The sequence below is a fragment of the Narcine bancroftii genome, chromosome 5 (genome assembly GCF_036971445.1).
Source record: "Narcine bancroftii isolate sNarBan1 chromosome 5, sNarBan1.hap1, whole genome shotgun sequence".
Lineage (NCBI taxonomy): Eukaryota > Metazoa > Chordata > Chondrichthyes > Torpediniformes > Narcinidae > Narcine > Narcine bancroftii.
Genome location: NC_091473.1, coordinates 80,721,260 through 80,742,406, shown reverse-complemented (window position 1 = coordinate 80,742,406; position 21,147 = coordinate 80,721,260). Strand labels below are relative to the sequence as shown.

The window sequence follows — 21,147 nt, the reverse complement described above, 5'->3', positions numbered from 1 at the left end:
AAATGTCCAAACCTCAGCTTAATAACTAATGGTCTCTGCAAGTGATAGCAGCCTCACATAATGCTCTTAGAAATATAACCTCCTCTTCCTGAACTTCATTGGCCATCCTACAAAAATCTTTTCCCAAAGAACATTCCATTCATCTCAAAAGTCAATTGAGTGAACTTTCAATGTACTTTCTAAGATGAAATTTAACCTTAAATCCTAAGTGCTCCAGGCATGGTCTCACAAAACCATGTGCAATAATAGCAATATTTTCTTACCTTTGGACCCCAATTCCTTACCATGAAAGCCAATAGACTTTTTGGTTAATTGTTTGAAGAATCTGCACATTAAACTTTGTGTTTGGGATACATTGAATAGATTTGGTGTCAAAAAAATGTAATAGCTTCTGAATTTTAATTTTTTTTCTGTTTCTTTAGAAACAACCTTTACATTTCCCTGCAATTTACTCTTTAGAATCATTGAACAGAATACAGGCTATTTGGCCCTTCTAGTCTGTGCCAAAACATCATCTGCTAGTCCCTTCATCTGTTAGGTATATTCAAACTAAAAAATTAGCCATTTTTAGAAGGATATACTTTATCATTTTCATCTAAAGTTACATTGGGACACTATTCCTATAACTTAATATGGCCAATTTAAATTTTAAATACTCAATCCTAGAAACTTCATATTGTGGATTAATTACAAGCTTCAAATAAAATGAAGATCAAGGAAAGAAGAAGAATTCCATGGAATGGAGTGAAATGGCTTTCATTTGGGAGAAGTAAGAGGAATGTTTTTTCTCTCCCTCAAGGTGCAGGCTGAAAGAGCCTTTACTGAATTTTTAAGTTTGGAGCATCCCCTGGTGGATCAGTAACAGATATTCATTGGTCAACCCAACAGCACATTAAATGAGAGAAGGAACTGAAACTAGCTGTAATGTCAAATATGTGTCAACAGTGGTCGCAGTTCATTAACAAAGAAGTCCATCAAGGATTGTAGTTGATTGTGCAGGCGCTACCTCCAATTTGCTGATACTGACAATTTTCTCAACTTGGCAAGTGGAAAGAATTAAGATAAAAATCAAAAACATGTGAATCAGGACATGTGTTACTGATTAGAAATCTCTAATAAAGCAGCTTTAGGTGGAAAGCAATTTCCCATACCAGCATTTCACTCTATTATGCCTTTCCAGGATAATGATCTTACTTTGCCTAACAACTTGAAGAGTCACAGGTTTATAGAATGGTTCCCTTACCACCATCATGCGAATGTCCATGGCCACCATGCTTAAATACAAAAATGCCAACCAAATTCACCAGAAACCCAAGCACAGATACAGACAGCAACCGTTCATGATGCACTTCAGGGGGTTCCAAAGCTCTCTGAAAAATAATTGGAGATGGAAGAGAACTAAAATTTGAAGCATTCTACAGGTAGAAGAATGACAAGTGGGAAATTGCACATCCCACCAATGTTCTTCAGAGTTCCTAATCTCTAACATACTGCAACACAGGAAATAGCTCAGCAACATTAAACAGCATTCAAAAGTAAATAGACCTTTTATTCTCCCAGTGAAGAGTTATATTACATATTAAAAATTATTTAGCATTTCCAGCAGTTATTAAATGTTTTATATTCCTGTATTTTAAAAATAAACCAACTTTTTAGTAAAATAATTCCTTTTCCATAATTATTATTGCCTCCTTATAATGCAAGTATCTTAAACTTACTGCTGGAATCATTTTAATTTACACTGTTTTTGCCAATTCCATAAATGGAAAACCCCCCAGATTAAATGGAAACAGGAATACCAACATTCAAACAAGTTTGCAGGCTATAGAGGATGCCAATCAGCACCCTTTAGTTAGTTATGGAGCAATGCAGAAGCCTTAACGCTGATTTTGAAAGTAATATTTGTTAGGAACAATGTCAGTTTTTACAAAATGATTAAAAAATACAAATGCAAGATAACCCAATGAGTGAGCTCACTACACATCATGCACTGGAGAATAGGAATGAGAACCAACAACCAATTTCTACTTAGTTAAATATAAACTAATAAGATTTAGCCTTCATAGCACAACATGCTAAAATAACAAAAGAACAATTTAAGGAAAAATGAATTAAATCTCTGGCACCCAGCAGGTTCAGGGAAAAATTCTTGCCACTGTTGCAAATGGTCACAGATGGAACAGGCAACAAGGCTGGTAATCCAAAGGTACAATTGTCCTCAAAGTTATACAATTGTGGCCATCATAAATTTAAAAAAAGATAAAAAACAAAACTGGTGTGTTATCTTTTAAAAGAAAAGATTTTGAGGTGACTTTAATCAAGTCTTTAGTACTATAAAAAGCAAATTTTAAAAATGGATATGGACAAGAAGAAAGCAAAAAAAAAATCCACAAATTAAAAATTAAGAATTCAGATATAAGCATGGCAGAGGTCCAATCATACCTGCTTGGTATCCTAACTCTTATCTATCCATCTATTCATCACTACCTAACAAGAAATCTTACTTTGAAATGTTCAGCCGATTTACCATTAACAGATTTGATAGAAGAGAGCCTCAAATTTCCACTATTCTTTGTATATATACAGTCCCCTTGAATAGATTAACTCTAAATATGAAGCTCATATTCACTTGCTCGGATTCTACAAAAGACTGTTCCTCAGGATGTCGTCCAAATAAATGAATACGAAATCCAGGCCCCATAACTGTGTCCATTAGGCGTTGAAATGTCTGCGCCATGTTTTTTTAAATTGAAAGGCATACAGAGGAATTAAAATAGCCCAAACGAGATAATCAAGTCTTAGGAATGTCATGCAGGTGAACTAGGATCTGATGGTACCCGCATACCAGATTGATTTTGGAGAAAATCTTTCCACTGTGAAGAATCACAGAAAAATCCTGTATATGGGAACTGAGTAGAGATCTGCCAAAGGGATGTCATTCAGATGCTGATAGCCCCCACAAGGTCTCCACTCTTCAGATGCCTTGGGTACCATATACAGCAGTGATGCCCAAGCCGTGAACAATCTCCATTTCCTCCATGTGTTAGAATTCGTCTTTAGCCAATTGCAATTTATCCAGAAGTAGCCTGCGCGCTCGAGCATTCAGGGGACATCCGTGAGTCAGAATGTGGTGCTGTTCTCCATGTTTTGGTTGGGCTGTCGAGAAGTGCAGAGTAATAATGCTGGGGAATTCTTCTAGGATTCTGGAATATTCATTGTCCGAAAGCATCACTGAACAATACCACGAGTGCAAGGCGAGGGACTCAAAAGTCTTCGAATTAACTAGGTGGGGACCTTTGAAATCTTCTAGAAGGGAGCGTGCTCACAAAAAATCAGCTCCCAGGAGTGGCTGTGAAATATCAGCAATGGTGAAGGACCTGCTGAACCACGCTGAGCCGAAATTGAGTGGAATTGTCTGCGACCTGTACGTTTGGATGCTGCTGTTGTTGGAGGCTGTGAGAAGAGGGCCCTTCTTTCCTGAACATGTGTCTGGGCTGGAGGAGGGAAACACGCTAACCTCCACTCCAGTGTCAACCAAGAACCAATGACCTGAGTGTCGATCCCAAAGGAAAAGGAGGTTGTTCTTGTGGTTGTCCATTGCTGCCATTACCAATGACCTGCCTCAGCATTTCCTGGATGCATGCAGAGGGGATGTCAGCAGTGGGCTGCAACTCCCCATCTCTGATCGTAATAGCACCATTGCCCTCTGCCTGCCTTGCCTCCGGTCAAGTCTGACACTGCACCGCTATCCAAAGTGGGCAGGGTTCGTGCCCTTTGCTGAGGCACTGCTACACAACCAACCGAAAATCTTCCAAGCTGCTTAGCGTGTCACAACACATCAGCACAGGCTGCTAAGTGTCGGGGATCGTTAAAGTCTTTTTTTTTTGCAAGTACCAATAAATTGTTCTTGTGATGGTCTAGTTGGGGGCAGGGAATGGTCACCAACTCAAATCCAATGCCTCCATACCACATAATCTCGGCAGGGCCAGTGAAAGGAGGACCGTAAATAAGAGAAGTGCTTTAAAACAGCGGAGATGTAGGTGCTCATCTCTCCATTGGCCAATTAGCTGTATCCAATAAAAAGAATGGGAAGCTTAAGCAGAGAGACCAGTGTGGAGTGGGGATTTAGGGGTGGCTTTGGCTCAAGAGGTTTCAGCGAACAGAGGCTAAGGACATCAGGGTATGTCAGGAAGATCTTTGCATAGCAACAAAGGGTAGTAGTCTGTTGGAAACCAAGTCAGTGGAATGTCTGATTGCAGGATATGGGAATCCCAGAGAACACAATTGTCCCTGATGACTACACGTGCAAGAGGTGCATCCAGCTGAAGCTCCTTACTGACCAAGTAAGGGAACTGGAGCTGGATGTACAGATCATTCAGGAGGCAGAGAGGGTGATGGACAGTGATGAGGAGACAGACACAACAAAAAGGCAACTGGGTGAATGTTAGGAGAGGGAGGGAAATACTCTATATAGAGTAGCCCTATGGCTGTTCCCCTTAACAATAAGTATACCATTTTGGGGAGAGAGAAAGAGGGGGGGGGGCGAGGGCGTGAGAGCGGGCGAGGGCGTGAGAGCGGGCGAGGGCGAGGACGGGTGAGGGCGAGCGCGAGAGCAGGTGAGGGCGAGTGTGTTGGGGGGGGGGGAAGAAATCATCTACCTGGGTCAAGTTGTAATGGTCAGGTCTCTGGCACAGAGTCTGGTCCTTTGGCTAAGAGGGAAAGGAGAGGAGAGCAATAGTGATTGGGGATCCGATAGTTAGATGAATGGATAGGAGGTTGCATGAACAAGATCAAGACTCCCAAATGGTATGTTGCCTCCCAGATGCGAGGGTCAAGGACATATCAGCTAGAGTCCACTGCATATTCAAGGATGAGCAGCCAGATATCGTGGTCCAGTTGATATAAATGACATAGATAGGAATAGGGATGAGGTCCTGAAAAGGGCATCTAGGAAGTTATGAAGGAAGTTGAAAAGCAGGACCTCAAGGGTGGCAATCACAGTATTGCTGTTCATGCCATGCACCAGTGAGGGTAGGAATAGGAAGTTGGGGCAGATGAATGTGTGGCTGAAGAGTTGGTGCAGAGGGCAGGGGATAAGATTTGTGAAACATTTCAATCTCTTCTGGGGAAGGTATGATCTGTACAACAATGACTGGCTACACCTGAACTGGCGAGGGACCAATATCCTGGCAGGTAAGTTTGCTAGAGCCATTGGGGAGAGTTTAAACTGGTTTGGCGGATGGATGGGAACCAGAATGTGAGGGCAGAGAATATAGAAGGTGGAAAGGTGGATACAATATATTGTGAGCTTGAAAGGAAGGAGAGGAAGGAGAAGAAGCATAAATGTAATCTGTTGGAGGGTTTGAAATGTGTCTATTTCAATGCAAGGAATATTAAGAATAAAGGAGATGAACAGAGCATGGATCAGTATGTGGAAGTACAATGTTTTAATTGTTACAGAGGCTTGGAAGACGCAAGGATAGGATTGGCTGATCCAGGTACTGGGGGTTCGATGTTTTAAAAGGGATAGGATGGGTGGGTAAAAGAGGAGTGGTGGGGGAGATAGCATTACTGGACAGCTGCAGAAAGAGAGGATGCAGTGGAGGAAGTGCCCACCGTCAGAAATAGGAAGGGTGCAATCACTGTATTGGGAGTAGTCTATAGGCCTCCAAATTGCCCTTGGGACACCGAGGAACAGATAAGTGGCCAGATTTTGGACAGGTGCAGAAATTACACAGTTGTTGTGATGGGAGACTTCAACTTCTCAAATATTGACCGGCACCTCCTTGTTGCAAGAGGGATAGATGGGGCAGAATTTGTCAGGTGGGTCCAAGAAGGATTCCTGACACAGTATGTGCACCAGCAGACTAGAGGAAAGACAATACTGGACCTAATACTGGGTAGTGAACCTGGTCAGGTGACAGACCTATCAGTGGTGGAACATTCTAGTGACAGTGACAACAACTCCTTGAACTTTAGCATAGTTATTGACAAGGATAAAAGCAGACAAAATGGTAAAGCATTTAATTGGGGAAGGGCTAATTACAAAGGGATGAGACAGGAACATGGGAGAGTAAATTGGGAACAGGTGTTCTCAGGAGAAAGCACAGATTTGAAGGATGTTTAGGGATGACTTGGTGGGGTTCTGGATTGGTTTGTCCCACTGAAGCAGGGAAGTGATGGTAGGAAAAGGGAACCATGATTGACAAACAGGTAAAAGAGCTAGTTAAGAGGAAGAAGGAAGCATATATTAGTTTTAGGAAGCAAAAAACAGGAAGAAGTCATGAGAATTATATGGTAGCCAGGAGGAATTTAAGAAGGGACAAGAGTCCTGGAAGGGGGTACGAGAAGGCATTGCAAGTAGGATTAAGGAAAACCAAAAGGAGTTCTATGCTTGCGTGAAGAACAGAAGGATAATGAAAGTGAAAGTAGGGCCACTTAAAAGTAAAGGAGGCAACATGTGCCTGGTGGCAGAGGAGGTTGGGGAGGTCCAAAATGAATGCATTGCTTCAGTCGTGGCTATCCCTCGAGCTCGAGGATGATGGACTTCGCTTTATTTTCCACAGAGCAAAGCCGCCTGTGCATGTATTTGTTTAACGTGTGCTTAATATTGCACTCCAAGTACAGAAATCTTCACAAATCAACCAACTAATTCCAATGGCATGGAAACCATGACGATTGATTTGTTGTAGCCTTTATTCACCTTCACAGCTGTTGAGTTTGAAGTAACTTTGACTACCTGTTTCACTGTTGAAGTTTTGGTTGGATTGTTCTTTGTCAGGGACCTCACCTTTGACTTTACCACCATGTGTGGCCCTACCAGGAGCATAGCTCCAGATGGCATCGCTCTTGGAATCTCAGGACCACACAAGCTTCTCCACCATGACAAGTTGACAATCCATGGAGAAGATTGCTTCAGTTTTCACCAGAGAAAAGAATCTTGGTTAAGGTGAGGTCAAAATAGAATAAGCACATGTGCTGGACCACCTTGAGATTAAGAAAGAGGAAGAGATGGATTTTCTTAAAAAAACATTAACACTGATAAGTTCCTGGGACCAGAAGATATGTACCTCAGGGTTACTATGGGGAAGGAGAGAAGAGATTGCTGCGACTCTGGCAATGATCTTGGTGGTCTCAGGGGAAGTGCTAGAGGATTGGAGAATGGGAAATGTGGCCCAATTGTTCAAAAAAAGATAATAGGGAGAATCCTATGAATTATAGACCAGAGTCTTACATCAGTATGCAAACTATTGAAGAGGATTCTTAAGGATGGGATTTATAAGCATATAGTGAAATATAGTCTTCTCAAGGATAGTCAGGATGGCTTTGTGAGTGGAAGATTGTGTCTAACGAGCCTAATTGAGTTTTTTGAGGAGGTAACAAAAGAAACTGATGTAGGTAGGACAGAAGATATAGGCATTTGACAGGGTCCCTTATGAGAGACACGTTTAGAAAGTCATGGATTCAGAATTAGTTTGCCTGTAGAAAGCAGAAATGGACGGGAAGTATTCTGCCTGGAGGTCAGTAACTAGTGGCTCTCTGCAGGGATCTGTTATTGAACCCCTTGCTCTTTGTGATTTTTAGAAATAACCTGGATGAAGATGTAGAGGGATAGGTCAGTAAGTTTGTGGATGATGCAAAGGTTGGAGGAGTTATGCACAGTGTTGAAGGTTGTCATTGGTTACATCAGGATTTAGGCAGGATGGAGAGTAGAGTGGAAAAGTGGCAGATGGTGTTCAATCCAGGTAAGTGTGAGGTGATGCATTTTGAAAGGTCAAACTTGAAGGCAGAGTACATGGTTAATGGTAGGATACTTAACAGTGTGGAAGAACAGAGGATCCTTGGGGTCCAAATTCATAGATCTCATTACAGAAAGAATATGGAAGCTATGGAGAGGGTACAGAGAGGATTTACCAGGATTTTGTCAGTTTTGCCTCATAAGTTCAGCAGAGCTAAGGCTCTTTTCTTTGGAGTGAAAGAAGGATGAGAGGTGACTTAATAGAGATCTACAGGATTATGAGAGTCATAGATAAGGTAGACAGCCAGCATTTCACCCCACCCCCAAGGGCAAGAGTAGCAAACACCAGAGGACATCTATATAAAGTCAAGGGAGGAAGGATTAGGGGAGGCATCAAGTTTTTTTTTTGTTTATACACACACAAATTTCTGGGTGCCTGGAATGCATTGCCAGGGTGGTGGTGGAGGCTGGAACAATAGGGGCTTTTAAGAAACTCTTGGACAGACACATGGATGAAAGAAAATAGAGGGTTATGATGTAGGGAGAGTTTAGTGTTTTTATAGTATATATTTATCAACACAAAAGGCCTGTAATTTGCTGTAATGTTCTGTTAATTGCAACTCACTTGCAAGATAATTAAATGCCTGCATATTTTTAGATGCAAAGAAATAAGACAGGTTTCTGCTATAAATTTTTGGTGGGTAGAAGGCGGAGCTGAGCCTCTGCTCGATTATTATTACTTACTTTAGAATCTGCTTCATCAATCAAGTTGCACAAATAAATTAAATTTTACATGGCACACAGGTTCACTCATAATATAAAAGCTTCAGGATAGGATTAAAAGGTGGAAATGAAAATGGAAATATCAATTCTGGGTGCAACTCAAGGCAAAACCTCTTCCGATGGCAACTATAGGATTGGCCTGTTGTAAAGGGCACTGATATTCCACTGCGCACGATCCTCCCGGCTTTGAGCACAGTATTGTTGCCCAATTTTCAACAATCTCTTGCCTTCAAAGGAGTGTCTTGGAAAAGGGCAACGTGCTGAGGTGTGGATGTGTAGAAAACAATGAACCCAGAAGACTGGTGAATGAAGGGATGGTGGAAGAACCAGAAGAAGCAGAAACAATGATAACAGGAAGCACCTACTCAGAGTAAGGTGGACATCATTGACTGTAAAAACACACCAAAACGCTGAAGGAATTTAGTCGGTCTTGTAGCGTTCATACATGATAAAGATATATTGCCAATGTTTCAGGGCTGAGCCCTTCAAGGAATAAGCAAAAAAACAGGAAATCTCAGAATGGAGACAGCACTGGCTGCAGGAGGAGTCCAGATGAACAAGGGGAGAAGTGGAAATTGATTGTTTGCATGAAAGGACACAGAGGGAAAAAAGGGAGAGAGACAGAGGTGGGAGAAGGGGGGGGGGGGGGAATTTAATGAAAGCCAAAGTAAGTTATTATTAATGTCATCCAATTGATGGGTGCTCAGAGGGAAGATGTGTTGTTCCTCCAATTTGCAGTTGGTCTCAGTCTGGCAGGGCATGGGATTATAAATAGACATGTCAGCAAGGGAACGACAAGGGGAATTGAAATGGGTGGCCACTGAGATATCCATGCTATTGAGACAGACAGATCTGAGGTGCACTGTCTGTCATTCCCTTGCTGACATATCTGTCCATGGTCTCACACACTGCCAGACTAAGACCACCAGCAAATTGGAGGAACAACACGTAATTTTCTATGGCTTTCATTAATCTACCCACCCATTTCCACCCCCCCCCCCCCAACACTTCTTCCCCCAGCTCTGCTTCTCTCCCATTTCCCTGTTTCCTTTCATGTAGACAAAATTAATTATCATCTCTCTCTTATCATATCCAATCAACACCTTTGTTGGTCTGGACTCCTCCCCCAGCCAGCACTCTCTCTATTCTGAGATTTTCTGGTTTTTGCTCATTCTTTGCTTATTCCTTGAATCTCCTCACCTGAGTGAGGAGGTCCTGCAAGAAGAGTTCAGGGAGTTAGGTGCTAGGTTGAAGGACAGGACTTCCAGGGTTATGATCTCAGGATTGATACCCATACCCAGGTTAGAAATAGGTTATAATGCAGTTTAACATGCGACTAAAGACAAGGTGCAGGAGAGAGGGCTTCAGATTTCTGGATCATTTGGTTCTCTTCCAGGGAAAGTGGCACCTGTTCTGATGGGACAGTTCGCATCTGAACTGAAGGGGGAATAATATCCTTGCGGGAAGGTTTGCTAGTCTTGCTCTAGTGGGTTTAATCTAGATTTGCAGGGGGGATGGGAAACAAAGTGCCAGAGCAGAGTGGAGAATGGAAAATATGATGTGAAAATTACATGCACAGTTAGAAGTCAACTGGTTGTACTTGGTGAAAGTTTTCTAAAGTGCATCTATTTCAATGTAAGGAGTATTGTAGGAAAGGCATTCGAACTTAGAGTGTGGATTGGCATGTGGAATTATGACATTGTGGCCATTAGTGAAACTTGGTTGCAGGAGAGGCAGGACTAACAGCTCAATGTTCCAGGTTTCCATTGCTTTAGACGCGATAGAAAGTGGGGTGGGGGGGGGGGGGGTGGAGAAGGATGATTGGGAGAAGAAAAATATCAGGGAAAATATCACAATATCACAGCATCACAGCTGTGCTGTGGCCAGAGGGCTCGTCTACTGAGGCTATACGCATGGAGCTGAGAGAAGTATGATTACACTCATGGGGTTATATTATAGATTGCCCAATAGTCAATGAAAATTGAAGGAGCAAATCTGTAGAGAGATAGCAGACAGTTTCAGGAAACCTAAGTTTGTGATAGTAAGGGATTTAAATTTTCCACAGATTGACTAGGACTCCCAAACTGCAAAAAGGCTGGATGGCTTGGAGTTTGTCAAATGTGTTCAGGAAAATTTTCTAAATCAATATATTGAGAGTACAGAGATTGCATGTTCCTGTCAGGATTAAAGGCAAGGTTAGCTGGCATAGGGAACCTTGGTTTTCGCAGGATGTTGGGGATTTGGTTTGGAAGAAGAGAGAGGTGTATAGCAGGTTTCAGCAACACAGAGCAAATAAGGTATTTGGGGAGTATAAAAAATGCATGAAAATCGTCAAGAAAGAAATAAGGCATAGGTTTTCTCCAGGAGCTCTGGTTTCCTCCCACTGTTCGAAAATAGGAGCGTACATTCTTTGGCTTGGCTTCGCGGACGAAGATTTATGGAGGGGGTAAAAGTCCACGTCAGCTGCAGGCTCGTTTGTGGCTGACAAGTCCGATGCGGGACAGGCAGACACGGTTGCAGCGGCTGCAGGGGAAAATTGGTTGGTTGGGGTTGGGTGTTGGGTTTTTCCTCCTTTGCCTTTTGTCAGTGAGGTGGGCGTACATTAATGGGGTGAAAACTGCGAACTCGTGGGCCAAAATGGCCTGCCTCTGTGCTGTATGTCTAAATATAAATTTTTTAAAAAAGACACAAGTTGTTTTGGCAGACAATGTGAAGGAAAGTCTTAAGGGTTTTCACAGGTATATTAAGAGTGAAAGGATATTAAGGGATAAAATTGGACCCCTTAAAGATCAGTGGTTGGCTTTGTATGGAGCCAAAAAGATGGGAAGGTCTTAAATTTTTTTCAAGAGTATTCATTCAGGAAACAGGCATAGAGACGTGGGAAGTAAAGAAAATAGGCAGTGAGGTAATGGAACCTATACAGATTAACCAGGAGGAAGTGCTGAAAAATGGCAGATGGAATTTAATGCATTTTGAAGGAAAAACCAATAAAGGACGTACACAGTGGGCACTGAAGAGTGTGATAGGATAGAGGGACCTAGGAATACAGATATATAATTCCCTGAAAGTGGTGTTAAGATGGAAATGGTGTAAAGAGATTTTTTAGCATATTGGCCTTCATAAATCAAAGCATTAAGTATAGGAGCTGAGATGTTATGGTAAAGTTGTTTAAGACATTGGTGAGGCCAAATTTGGAGTATTGTGCGCAGTTCTGGTCATCCAACTACAGGAAGAATATCAGTAAGATTGAAAGAGTGCAGAGAAGATTTACTAGGATTTTGCCAGGTCTTCAGGAGCTGAATTACAAAGAAGGTTAAACAGGTTAGGACTTTATTCCCGGGAGTATAGAATAATGAGGGGAGATTTGATAGAGATATTTAAAATTATGAGGGGGATAGACAGACTAAATGTAGATAGGCTTTTTCCACTGAGGGTAAGTGAGATACAAAGCAAAAGACATGGGTCAAGAGTGAAAAGTTTTAAGGGGAATGTGAAGGGAAACTTCTTCGCACTGAGTGGTGGAAGTGTGGAATGAGCTGCCATCTGAGATGGTGAATGCAGGCTCAATTTTAACATTTAAGAAGAATTTGGACAGGTACATGGATGGAAGAGGTATGGAGAGCTATGGACTAAGTGCATGTCAGTGAGACTAGGCAAAAAAAATGGTTCGGCACAGACTAGAAGGGGTCTGTTTCTGTGCTGTAGTGTTCTAAGGTTCTAAGTGTTCAGGCCTGAAATGGCAATATATCTTTATCTCCTCTGGACACTGCAAGACTGGTCGAGTTCCTCCAGCATTTTGGTGTGTTTTTACTTCAATCACAGCTTCTGCAGACTTTCATATTTCATCACTGACTCTGTGCCAGTGGCAGAGGTATGGTGCATTTTTTACACTCAACTAACACTGAAGCAGGTTTCAACTCCCCAATTAAGTCCTGCCTGTGTGTTTTAGCAGGTTTCTCATGCTTTTTATGTGCACAAAAGATATCCAGAAGCCTACAGGAACTGGAGAGTCAATTGAACAGAAATTGCGACAATTTCAGCTGTTCTAAAATGAAAATCACCCCAATCCAAAAATGTTGGCAAACTGATGTAATTAAATCTATGCATTTATGGTACAAAAATTCCTAAAATTCTTCCATCTTTACAGGTAATATCAAAATGTCACATAATTTTGTAAATAGAGGAAAACGGACCAATAGGACATCCCTGCAACAACAAAAAAATGTAGTTTCCAACAAAAATCAAAAAGATTTTGGACATTTCTTCCAATTACAGTCCAAAGTTGACCATCAATGATCCCTTTCAAGGTGTAAATCAAACAACTGAGAGCAAAACTTTGTCACTAACATATGAACATTGTTCACTGACCAACCTCTATGCCTTCTGAAAATATGAAGAAGGCCGTGAAGATCAGAAATAATCCATTCACAAATCCAGCCAGAACCTCTGCTCGGACGTATCTGCCAAAGGAAACAAAATATGCATAGAATAACACTTTCCACTTCTTGACCAAAAGCTTGAACTGTTACTTTTTTTGCCAAAAAAATGGTAAATAGGATTGCAAACTAAAGCATAATTAAGGCAAAGTGCTTGTCCAAGAATTGCCTATTTTTCTCCCATATTGTCCACATAGTACGACAATGAACATGACAATGCAAGTAAAGACTTAGGGTGTGGTTTTAATTTCTTTAGAATGCATTTCCTCTTCAAAATACAAGGATTTATTGATCCAAAAATCTGAATACATCATATTGGCAATAGATATAAAGACATTAGTATGAAACCCAAGCAAAGCTCAGATGCAAGAAAATTCAAGGAATTTATGGGTCTTTCTCAACAGCTCATTTTACAATGCCCACAAACTATCAGACTCCAAATGATTTGATTGCTCACATAGGAGCTATTATAGTATAGTTAGAGGAGCTGCAATTTGGACAACCATCTGAGAACAGAATATACAAACAGTAATGGATTTACTTAGGAACTGGATGCAGCTCAAGAAAATTCATGCAGAATAAACATCCATCTAGTATCAACCTATCAGGCTCCTTAAGAATTTTCAGTTTCAATGAAATTAGCTATCATCCCTCAAAACTCACAGTATTAATGCTTAGACCAGTGATGATCTGCTTAGTGCTGTCCCTTCATCGGAGACATCAATCGATGGAACTAACACTCTACTTTATCTCTTGGGTATAATGTACTAAAAAATATGCACAAAATCTCACATAAATGTGGAAGAAGTTCTTTGATATTTTTAATGAAGAAAAGTTGACTGTTTGTTCTCCTAATTGCCTGCTACAGCCACACACTAACTTCCTAAAATTCATGTGAAAAGTCACCCAGATCTGGGATTTCTGATTTTCTAGGTTTCCTCCCTAACTAGGTAACTTCATATTTTTCCACATCAGATTCCATCCGCTTTGTACTTGTTTAATTAACACTTCAAAATCCATTCTGGCTTTTTTGCACCATCTTGCCAACCTAGTTACATATTATAAATTAAGCATATTTCAAACAAGTCCTTGCATCTCAATCAACATAATGTGTAAGCAGTTGGTAAATACTTGCTTTCATCTGCAAACTTGAAAATAACCCTTTATCTGCTCTATCCAGTGACTATTTCTCAATCTATGTTAATATGTTACCCTATGGACATAAAAATAATTGAGTTCTACCTGGTCTTTCTTAAATATTGAGATCTGAATTACATACATCATTTAAACTTTTGATATTTCAAAATTAGTCCAACAATTCTCAGCATATTTCATGACATTGAGTAGCAATAGCTCCAACAATTGGATACAAGGAGAGTGGAATTATAATGGGGGTGGTTATGGAGAATAAATAGGGTTATACTATAGGCCTCTCAATAACAACCAGGAGGTGGAAGAGCAAATATGTACACAGATTATTGAAAGATGCAAAATCAACATAGTGGGAGACTTTAATTTCCCCAACTGGGGCATCATTAATGCCAGACACTTACATGGGGCAGAATTTGTTAAATCCGCCCAAGAGTTTTATTGAAGCATGTTGATAATACAACTAAGAGAGCCATACTTGACCAAGTATAGCGAATGATCCCAGCCAAGTAATCAGTTTCAATGGGGGAACAATTTTGCAAATAGGGGGTCACTCTTCCTGAACATCAAGAAAGCTATGAACAAGGAGAAGCTTGGGCCTGATATAAACAAAGCACTAAATTTGGGGAGGGCAAATTATTATTTGAATAGTCAGAAACTAGAGGGTGCAAATCAGGAACAGCCATTAATGGATAAGTCCACAACTGACAAGTTCACAACTGACATGTGGAAGTCGTTTATGGACCAACCAGAGTTTAGGACTGGCATGTCCCAGTGCAAAGAATGAATGAGGATGGCAAGAGAAACTTGGATGATGAGAGAAGCCATGAACTTAGTCAGAATAAAAAACTATAAGCAAGGTTTAGGATGCCATATTCAGCAGGGTCTGAGAGGAATAAAATAAATTTCAAGAAAGAGCTCAAGCAGAACATTAGGAAGGCTGAAACTCTCCTCGCTGGGACTCAGTACCCCTCTCTGGAACTAGAATGGACTTGTAAGACCATAGTTTGTCCAGGTTGTCAGCAAAAGCTAAAGCCCCAGCACACTGAGCACTGGCAGACCTCAGGGCTGCTTGCTCAGCCCACTACTGTTCACGCTGCTAACTCATGGCTGTACTGCTAGGTTCAGCTCCAACAGAATCATGCTTGTGGATGACAACGGAAGTTGGCCTCATCAGCAATAATGATGAGTCAGCCTACAGAGAGAGGTGGAAGAGCAACAACCTGAGTTAATGGACAAGGCAAAGAGAATAATTGTGGACTTCAGGAGGATGAAGGACCACTCCCTACTACATATCAATGGTTCCATCAGAGAGTGGGGAGCACTCTCAGTGTCCAATTAAAGTATTCTGCACTCGCAACACTTCCTCAATAGTCAGGAATTGCAGCATTGCCTACACATCCTAAGGAGGTGAGAAGGGCAACGCTACTGGCCACCATCCTAACACTGTTCTACAGGAGTACAACAGAGTGTGTCCTGGCTGCCAGCATCAGAGTGTGATATGGTAGCTACAAAGCATTAGATTGGAAGGTGATTAAAACTACTAAGATCACTGGGGTCTTCCTTCCCTCCATTGATAACTACAGGAGCTTAAAGATGGCTCAAAGATTCATTGAGGAGGACCCTTACCATCCAGCCCACAGTATATTTGAGACACTACCTTCAAGGAATAGGTACAGGAGCATAAAAGCCATGTCTACCAGGCTGGGAAAAAGCTTCTACCTGCAGTTGATTATACTGTTGAACAATCCTATAAACCCACAAATTATTTTTATATCTTTTTATTTTGGATCACTACATACATATATTGTTTGTATGTGAGCTGTACTACATTTATATGTGTGTGCATTATGCTCCAGAGATATGGCGTTTCATCAGGTTATATATGTATAATCGGATAACAATCAACGAACTTAAACAGCCATGAAATATCCTTGGCAAGCAGGATTAAAGAAAATGCCAAGGTATCTTATACTTACATCTAAAACAGTGGTTCTCAACCTTTTTCTTTCCACTCACATACCACTTTAAGTAATCCCTATGCCATTGGTGCTCTATGATTAGTAAGAGATTGGATAAGGTGGTATGTGAGTGGGAAGGGAAGGTTGAGAATCACTGCTCTAGATCCAATTGTTACTGAAATATTTTGCTTGAGAAAAATTGTCATTGGCTCATTTCCTTTGGAGTTATGAAACTGTGCACATAATGAGTCAATTAGGTATGATTAAAACAGTGGTTTTCAAACTTTTTCTTTCCACCCACGTATCACCTTAAGCAATCCCTTACTAATCACAGGGACCTATGGCATAGAGAATCATTAAAGTGGTACGTGAGTGGAAAGAAAAAGGTTGAGAACCACTGATTTAAAGCAAGAAGATAAATAGGGAGAAGATAGGACCACTCGAGGATTAATGCTTGGAGTCAGAGGAAATGGGCGAAGTACTAAATAAATATTGGGATGCATGGAAAGTTGATCGCTTGGATATTGAATTGACTGGCTCATAGAGGATGGTACTGGAAGGGGGTTATTTGGGCTAGAGGGCTGTGAAAAGTAGTGTCCTATAGGGATCAGTGTGGAGACCCCTGTTGTTTGTGATCTGTATAAATGACTTGATGAAAACGTAGGTTATTAAAGTAGGAAATTGTACAAAGATTGGTGGAGTTGTGGATGGTATAGTGGGATAATCAAAGAATAGAACAGGGTATAGATTAGGTACAGACAAGGGCAGAGAAACGGCAGATGAGAATTTAATCCAGGCAATTATGACCACTAAGGGGTGCCAATTTTAAACTTTCATATTTTTTTAACATTTTTTTTTGCCAGTTGTTTGAGACTGCCAGTTGCTTGAATTCCAGATAATTGGAATTTTACTGTAATACTTGAATCAGAAATAAAAGACAAGGTATTTATGGGCTTTGTTGTGATGCAAGGGAAGAAACAAAATACTTCCAAAGGATTTAAACTAAACTTGTATGTAACTTATTTATCTATTGTAAAAAATACTCTAAAATGTAATAATCTCAAATGGAATAAATAAAAGGGAACAATCATGATTGAACCATGTACTTTAAAGTAATCAAATGTAAATTAGCATTCCAGTTCTTACCCGTAGGAAAAGGTATCATTTGATCTCCATCTGGAAATTACAGAGGCTGCCAGTCCAGCCAGAAGAGCAGTGCAGTCAAAGAACATATGGAATGAGTCAGAAATGAGACCTAAACTAAAGCACAACACAAGAGTCACATTTGCATCAAAGCTCCAGAAATGCAACCTTTTGCATGCATATCATTTTCACACAATTAGAACTTCTCTCTTTACCAGCCAAGTCTGGAGTTGAATGGCAGGACAAGATAGTAGATGCTGTGGTTCTAAAGCAGTTATTTTACATGAGAGGTTAATTTAACATAGGAGGCAACATTAGGTCCTTTGGGTTTAACAGAACAATCCCATCAGTCCCATCCCATCACTCCTGATTTCCCTCTTTGTTACATATGAATCAACTTCCTTTAATTAACTTACCAACACCAATAATTTACAGTACCCGATTAAATGAGCAGAAAATCCAAGTTTCAGAAAATGACACCGAGCAGAAATCTGCAGTCAAGGGTAGCACAGCTGTCAGTGCAACACTGTTAACAGCGTCAGCAACCGAGATTTGAATTCCGCGCTGTCTTCAAGGAGCTTGTTCATTCTCCTGTGTTGCATGGGTTTCCTCGGGTGCTCCTGTTTCCTCCCACCCTCAAAAAAAACGTACCAGGGATTCTAGGTCAGTTGAGTGTAATTGGGGCAGCACGGGCTCGTGGGCCAAAAGGGCCTGTTACTGTGTTGTATGTCTAAATCTAAAATTAAGAATTTGCAAACTCCATACTGATACAACCCAAAATTTAGAATTTATCCAGATCCCGGAAATTCAGCAGGTCAAAGCTAAGGCAACAAATACTAACCACTCCAGTGTATACAGATTTAAATATACTACAGGAACCCAAATTCACAGAGGGCCAAAATTAAAAACTTGGACTAAGTCGTGGGCCAAACTAAATATTTATTGAAAATTTTCAACAACATCTGCATGTTTTCTCTTCTTTCAACATATGTAATGTTAAACTTTTTCTTATTAAAATAAATGTTTAATAATAGTTTTGGTTAAACTCTTTCCAGAAGAAGCATCAACAAATGAGAAATAAAATATTCAATAAATAATATTTCTCTATAGCCTTTAAGCTCCTTTTAATTGTTTTTTTTTCACAAGCCAACATCAATGACAAACAGGTTTGTCTTTTAAAATGATGAACAGATAGTCTGCCTCCCACTTGTCTTGAAAGGTCCTGTTTTCTGTCTTTCGTTTGGCCATTTTTCGTAAGGGGTTTATTACACGTGAGTTGGGCGACAGGTCACAGATGCTAATGAAAGAGAGGAGGTGGGGGCGATTAGCGGGCTGACAGGCCGGCGTCAACACATTTGCAAAGCATTCTGGGATTTGTAGTATTAGCTGTGCATGTGCTATACTGGCGCGGTGGCCAGCGGGCCAGCTCTAATACATATTTGATATGATCTTGTGGGCCAAATATAATTATATCACGTGCCAAATTTGGCCCGCGGGCTGAGTTTGACATGTGTGTTTTAGATAATGCAGGAGACCTATTGGCTGAAAAAGTGAATGGCCAGTTAACATTAAAGTTTTTATTCAGTTTTAAATATGGCCTAAAGTAGGTCCAGAAAACTATGATGTACTGTGCCAAATTTGCATCTCAGATCTCCCTGGCTCAGAGATAGAGATCTGGATTAAAAGGTGAATACCCTCCAACACATTAGAGGCATGGAAGAATTCCTGGACAGGTTCAGAACACACAGTTATAATCAGTACAAAACAGAGATGGAGAGCATGATTTTTAGACATTCAGGTACCAGATTTATGACAGGCTGTCAGAGAGATCTCATAAAAGCTGGTCTTGTTCAAAAGGGACAATTTACTCATTACTTGATATTACTGCACGATAAATATGCATATTACTAAGGTATCATGGCTCAAAAGGCTTTTCAAGTCCCTAGTATGAGAGGAGAGGATAAAATAGTGATGTGGCATTGATAGGGGACTCAGTAATAAGGGATAAGCAACTTCTCCAGCAAAGAACCTAAAGTATGTGCAATGTTCAAGGAACCACAATAATGGATATCTCACATCATCTTATTCCTTTTTTTAAAAATCTTTATGTAACAATTTCAAACATGTAATTGTACAATTTATATAAACAATGCTTAAACAAACAAAAGATACATTGATTACATGGTATTTAAACCCCTCCCCCTATCCACCATATAGAATATATAATATGGTAAATATAGAATATAATTAACTAAAAAATAAATCAAGATAGAAAAATGGAGTATAGATCTGGATTGCACAGAGGGTCGGCTCATACGCTGGACTCACACAGTGTTTATATGTATGTGACTTTTAGGGAAGAAGATTAATACAGGACTTAGGAGGCCAGAAATACATTTTTTACATATTTATTCCTAACCTTTGCATTACAGACTTCAAATTTGCACAAAAAGTGAATATTCATTTCTTAAATTATAAGTAATTTTCTCTAAAGGAATATAACTTTCTATCTCTGAACGCCATTTTTCCATGCCTAAATTTACATCTGATTTAGAAGTCACTTTCTTGCCATTGTTCGAGCAATTTTAACAAATTTAACTTGATGAATTAATAAGTTTAGTTTAGGTATTGTTCCTTCAATATTCCCCAACAAAAATAGATCTGGATTTTGTGGAAAAATGATACCTGTAATTTATCCCAGAAACTTTCCTAGATCCTTCAAAAAAGTTCTAATCTTAGAACATGACCTGGTAGAGTGTAAAAAAGTACCTATTACATAACTACATCTAAAACATTGATCTTATATATACAATTTCATTTTATGTAATTTTTGAGGAGTTAAATATAATTGATGTAAGTAATTATATTGAACTAAACTAAATCTGACATTTATGATATTAGTCATACAATCATAGCAAAGTTCTGTCCATCTTTTCTCGACTATCATAATATTCAAATCATTCTCCCATTTCTGTCTTGATTTATGAATTCCCTTTTTAATGGTACCTGCTTGTGGCAAGAGATACATTACAGAAATAAATTTCTTGTATAATCTTTCCTAATAAGAACCTCCAACTCACTACAGGCTGGTAAAAATCATAGTTGAACCCAAATTTTCCTACAAATATCCTCTCAACAGTAAATAGCACAAGAGTGTATTTCACAAAATTCCATATTAATGGACCTTGTTGTAAACATTCCCCTATAGTTTTAATTCCATTATGAAACCAAATATTTATAAATTGATTATCTTTAGTAATAGATATAAGATCATTTTGAAACCAAGGCATTTTAGGTGAAAAACTACCTTTTGATCCATTTTCAACTTGTTCCAGATATTAATCAAATGTTTAATCAAAGGTACTTCCCTTGCACAAGTTATTAATTTTGAGTCCTAATTTTATTAATTTCTATTTTAATCTATGCCAGTTTTCTTGATCCCTCAAATAAAGAAGTAAGAAATCTCAAATGAGCCACCTGGCAATAATTCTTAAAATTCTGGAGTTGCAAACCCTCCAATTCATATTTCCATATTAGTTTTTATACAGATACCATTGACATCTTTCCTTTCCAAAGAAATCTTCTAATATATTTATTTAATTCTTGGAAAAAAGAAATTGTTGTAACAATAGTGGAAAAGTTTGAAAAAGATATAGTATCTGTGGAAAAATATTAATCTTAATACAATTTACTCTACCTATTATGTTATTGGCAAGGAAACCTATTTTTTAAAATCCTCTTCAACTTTTTACAGTAATGATAAATAATTCAAATTATAGACTATTTAAATTAATATCTATTCATATTTCCAAATATTTAATCACCAATTTTGGCCATTTAAATTGAGTATTCCTTCGACAAAGAGCATAGTCACCTTGAGTAACGGGTATAACTTTACTTTTATCCCAATTAATCTTTTAACCTGAGATCTTACCAT

General features: G+C 39.6%; 1 protein-coding gene across 5 annotated transcripts in view; it reads right to left on the bottom strand.

Moving 5' to 3' along the window:
* Positions 1 to 21,147, bottom strand: part of slc30a7 (solute carrier family 30 member 7) — an 87,862-nt gene that overhangs the window by 53,535 nt on the left and 13,180 nt on the right. For 4 of the 5 annotated variants that reach the window (XM_069938013.1, XM_069938011.1, XM_069938014.1 and 1 more), the window contains 3 exons: positions 17,214 to 17,327; positions 12,894 to 12,981; positions 1,244 to 1,370 (listed from right to left, as the gene is read on the bottom strand). In XM_069938013.1, the coding sequence (XP_069794114.1) occupies positions 1,244 to 1,370; positions 12,894 to 12,981; positions 17,214 to 17,327 (329 nt within the window). The remainder of the gene's footprint in view (positions 1 to 1,243; positions 1,371 to 12,893; positions 12,982 to 17,213; positions 17,328 to 21,147) is intronic. The other variant, XM_069938012.1, reaches the window with a different exon arrangement.